Genomic DNA, 4,956 nt, shown 5'->3' on the forward strand with positions numbered 1-4,956 from the left:
AGGGAGCTCTTCTTAATATTTTGACACCAAAATCATGTCGATACACCTTACCGACTGCGAGTAAAGCCACCCACGCTTTAACTTGACAGACTGTATTTTATAGAACTACTAGCAGTCACAGCCACCTATTGCTGTGGGTTAGTTTTACTACGTTGCATTTGTATTATACTAAACTAAGTGCCATCTATTGGCTGCTTACCAAACCTAGATAACGTAAAATGTTGAAGTGTCGGTACACAAACTATCTTACACAGACATGTGTTAGAAAATTATGGAGTACACGAATAAAAACATTTAACTTGCAATAAACAAATATCGAGGTAATTAAATGAGATAAGAAGTATCATATCCTTCAAGTTGGACTAAATTAAACGCAGTATACCAAATTTCATCAAGATCGGTTAACTAGTTTCGGAGTTTAGTGCTGACAAACATCGTAACACGGGATTTTCATATATATGTAAAGATTTTATGTTTTTTGTACCCTGCCTTGTAATAGAGATTACGTCACCTCGGCTTTTAAATTTCATAGAACTTTTGGACACATTTCGTTGAATAGTTTAACGCAATGTAAAACAAAGACGATTTTAACTTTTATTAAACTGCTCATCGTATCATCTACTATAAGATTAGTTCTATAAAATTTAATTGATTTTTTTTCAGTGTATATGATTAAATTATTTTACAATTTTTTGCACAAATCTCGACAGCTCTGATGAATTAAATATTCGATTAGCCTATCTTGTCTGTTTAGTATGAGATAGTAGTTTAAAATTATTATGCTTTAAACAACAACTAAGCCAATAATATAAAAAAAAATAATTAAATAAACTTGAAGCAATCATTATACAATTAAACGGCATGATAGGAACATAAGTATATTTTACGAGTTATTTTTAACGCAAAAAATTATATGAATTTTTGTTTTCCAAATAAAATGGCATAAACGAATCATCATTAATTTATCATTCTTGCATGCATGCAACATTTAATTGAATCAACCGAAATTAATTAGGTGATTAGGTTTTTGACTCTAATTTAATATTTCACATTAAAAGCTCATAGAAATGAATTAAAATTTTTTCTCAGGTTTTTATTTATTTCGTCTTTTTTATTTTTATTACTATCAAATCAAAACAATATTTGTAAAAAAGAAATTCCAATATTTCGGCACTAATACAGCACCTTCATCAATGCAAAAAATTAATAATAAATAATACAATAAAATAAAAAAACCCAAGCAGAAAAGAACATCACCAAGACCACGATGCTCTCTTCCTGCACTCAAATGAGGTTCGAAATAAAAAATCCATCACAAACATTCATTTTTCATCATTTTTCTTTCCTCTTTTTTTATTTTCATCTAAAGAGGAAAATTATCTTTTTTTTATTTTTTAGGAACAAGTTTTATCAGTTTTCAAATTTCAATAGCAAAATATTATTGTGGTTGTCTAAAGTTGCTCGTTTGATTCATGGTTTTATTTTTCAGAAAACAATTGTTCGAAATTTAAATAATCTTTTTCAACCAATTATTTTTGAAATGTATCCGATTCGAACGGGATCTCATAATAATGCATCATTAAATAATTACTGAAAGATAAGATGTGACAAACACTGATATATGTTCGTAAATAACCTCTAGAAAAGTAATACGACAAAACTGAAGTATATTTAATGACTATAATAATGAGGGGACTTGACAAAGTTAAAATGCGATAATAATTTCTTATCTTGGAAATAAATGCTCTCCATTTATTATCAGACACACCATTTTTTTATTTATTGGATCTGAAAATTAATATTGTGCCTTTACTTTGGTGTCTTGTAATTCTTGGCCAAATTAAATTTTTTCACATCCTCATGCAGTTTAAAAGGCGAACCTTAAGCTTTAAAGTTTAAAACATAATATAATACGCGACGGCCCGACGCACTTAACCTGAAAAATAATTAGTGAATACAATAGTGTCCGATAAGGAACATTCTAAACATTGCATTTTTTCTGCATTTTCATGCAAGAAAAAATGCAGCTATCTCAAATGCTCTTTGTCAGGCGCTATTTTATTCACTAATGATTTTTGAGGTAAAGTCTGCAGGGCCGCCACCTATTACATTTTGTTTTAAAGATTAAGGTTTGCATTTTCGGGGAAAGTACTTTGCCGCACACTTTATTTGAATACATTTCTTGACAATATTATGAAGATCCAGTGCCTTTTTTGTTAATTCTGCCTGGGTTTTTTTATAGCATTTTTCTGCAGACTGTAAAAAAAATTATATTAAGATTTGGTTGTGATTAATTTTTCAAATATTGATTGTATGCTCTTTCATTTTTTCAAGTTGAGAATATTGAACTCAAAAGTTAATGTACAAAAATAAACAAAATACTATTTTATATGTACCCCAGAATTCGTATTGTTGGTGTAACATGCGGTCATCGTGGCAAGTATAGGATCAATTTGTTCCTTCGTTAAGTTAACAAATTCATCATGACAACTGTTAACAAGAAATTTTCTCTGCTTTCCAACTTTAATGTCAGCCTAGTGAAACATAAGAAAATATTATTATAGAAATCTTTTAATTTTGTAAAGTTGAGGATTAGGTATTATTTTCTTTAACTAACTGCAACAGATTCCAGGAATGAAGACATTATCCTAGCTGTTTTATGCACATACGTTGTATGAAGAGTGTTTAGCATTTTTTGCGGATCTGCGGAGACTATCTGCAAAGATAAATTTTTTTGCGGTTGTCCATAAAAAGGCGGGTTTGATCTACAGCCTTGAAGTTTGAATTTATGAGTTGCATACGAAATTTAAACTAGTAGCTCAAAAACTTGTTTCTAGAGGGAACCAAACTTTGCAAAATCCAGTCAAAATTTTTCAATTACGTCACATAAACAAACATGATGAAAGAAACCTTCAGCCTTCATTCCGATTTCCATCTGATTTTAAATTTGACGTAGTTAAATCTAAAAAATTTATATTCTCATCTCAAATCAAAGCCTTATCAGTGTTCAATTTCAGACGTTAAAGAAAAAGATTTGTTTCGATTTACTTTGCAAAACTTTCATTCGATTTTTTTTAAAGTTTGTAATTTCTACTAGTTGATTCGTAAACAACAAAATCGGCATTTGAATACTTTGAGACATTGCGATCGAATTTTTTTTTTAATTACCATAATAAAACATAACACCAACAAAATCTTGTTTCCAAGACTCATGGCCGTTTTTCCGAAAAGAAAGTCCGTGTAGAACCTGCAAACCATGGCAGAATTATATAATAGAGAAACAATCAAATAAGTTTTTATTAAAAATTTTTTTTTTTAACTTCTCTTAGCTATCCTCAACAAATATTCTTGAAGTAAAATAATTAAGATAGGTGTAAAATATTGTATTGATTACTAACCTTTAGTTTCCAAATTTGGGAAAGGGATCTGAAACTTTTGTAGCTGTTTTTAAAGTTTTAAAACAAATGTGTTTTTCCACGTACTGTATGTCCAACTTGAAATTTAAAAGTATCATGTGCTGTTTTCGATATGCATGCCACTCTTTATGCATATGAAGCTTCAGTAGAGATAACATCCGCTTAAGGAAAAATACTCTTATCGTTTATAGAATGACGAGATACTCCTCACCAATGTTTTTCTTTATCATGTCGTATTACCCGTCATTAAACAAACTAAAGTCATACAGCCGAATTTCAATAACGTATGCTCACGCAGTTTGAAAACCAAATCAATAACCAAATAAGCAAAACTTTGGGAGAATCCGAGAAAATATTTTTAATGCCCATTGTAGTTTTCTGAAATAACTTTTTTGAATTTTCATCAGAGAAGGTATTAGATATGTGTAAAATTTTACCCCCTCCTAGTCTTTGCGAAATGTTTACGTTTTGAGACCTCCTAAACCCAAAAAACAGGTTTTTATGAATGTGTCGGTCTGTTTGTCTGACCGTTTGTCTGTTTGTCTTGTGCCTGCCTGTCTGTTTTAATGTCTGCTTGCCTCTCTGTTTGTAGGTCCGTTTATCTATCTGTTTGTCTGCCTGTTCGTCTCTTTGTCCGTCTGTTTGTCTGTTGGCCTCTTTGTCTGTCTTTTTGTCTGTCTGTCTGTATGTTTGTTTGTCTGCCTGTTTGTCTATCTGTTTGCGCCTGTTTGTCGGTCTGTTTGTCGGTCTGTTTGTCTGTCTGTTTGTTTGTCTCTTTTTCTGTCTGTTTGTATGTCTGTTTGTTTGTCGGTCTGCCTGTTTGTCTTGTGTCTGTCTGTTCGCATGTCTGTTTGCCTCTCTGTTTGTATATCTGTTTTTCTGTCTGTTCGTCTCTTTGTTTGTCTGTCTGTTTGTCTGTTGGTCTCTTTGTCTCTCTGTTTGTATGTTTTTCCGTCTATTTGTCCGCCTGTTTGTCTCTCTGTTTTTCGGTTTCTAGGTCTGTTTGTCTATCGGTTAGTCTGTATGTTTGTCTGCCTGTTTGTCTGCCTGTTTGCATATCTGTTTGTCTGTCTGCTTGTCTGCCTGTTTGTCTTACTGTTTATCTGTCTGTTTGTCTGTCTGTTTTTCTTCTGTTTGTATGTCTGTTTCCTTTCTGTTTGTCTCTTTCTCTGTCTGTTGGTCTGTCTGTTTGACGGTCACTTTGTTTGCCTGTTTGTCTTTGTTGAGACCACTTTCATCTGAATTGGACAATTATGTGTACGGATGTTCATAGTATTAAAAAATCAAAACATTTTATCCTAATAAACTTCTCCGATCAATAAAAATTGCCGGATTTATAGCATTTTAAAAATTCTTTCAGAAAACAAAATAAAAAATTTTAACAAAATAACGCACGGCATGATCAAAACACAAGGAAAAAAAGTTGCACTTTAAACACCTCACAAGATTATGCCTAAGAAATTGTGAATTTTTCTGGAAAATCAAAAATACAAATTTTGATAGCTCAAAATATAATGAAAAATCAAAAATGCTATTTTTT

General features: G+C 31.3%; 1 protein-coding gene across 1 annotated transcript; it reads right to left on the reverse strand.

The window, feature by feature from the left end:
• Positions 1–2,093: 2,093 nt before the first annotated feature.
• Positions 2,094–3,518, reverse strand: LOC117175670. The gene is made up of 5 exons (XM_033365402.1): positions 3,399–3,518; positions 3,169–3,247; positions 2,618–2,716; positions 2,397–2,534; positions 2,094–2,256 (listed from the first exon to the last, which is right to left on the reverse strand). Exons 2-5 carry the CDS (start codon positions 3,211–3,213, stop codon positions 2,125–2,127), a joined length of 414 nt encoding a protein of 137 aa, XP_033221293.1. The 5' UTR covers positions 3,214–3,247; positions 3,399–3,518; the 3' UTR covers positions 2,094–2,124.
• Between the last annotated feature and the right edge of the window lie 1,438 nt (positions 3,519–4,956).

The sequence above is a fragment of the Belonocnema kinseyi genome, chromosome 1 (genome assembly GCF_010883055.1).
Source record: "Belonocnema kinseyi isolate 2016_QV_RU_SX_M_011 chromosome 1, B_treatae_v1, whole genome shotgun sequence".
Classification (NCBI taxonomy): Eukaryota; Metazoa; Arthropoda; class Insecta; order Hymenoptera; family Cynipidae; genus Belonocnema; species Belonocnema kinseyi.

Coding starts and splice junctions, on each gene's coding strand:
- LOC117175670 (XM_033365402.1), bottom strand. CDS start 3,213: ATGAGTCTTGGAAACAAGATTTTGTTGGTGTTATGTTTTATTATG. Junction 2,717..3,168: donor TGGTGTTATGTTTTATTATG/GTAATTAAAAAA, acceptor TTATCTTTGCAG/ATAGTCTCCGCAGATCCGCA. Junction 2,535..2,617: donor CATTCCTGGAATCTGTTGCA/GTTAGTTAAAGA, acceptor ATGTTTCACTAG/GCTGACATTAAAGTTGGAAA.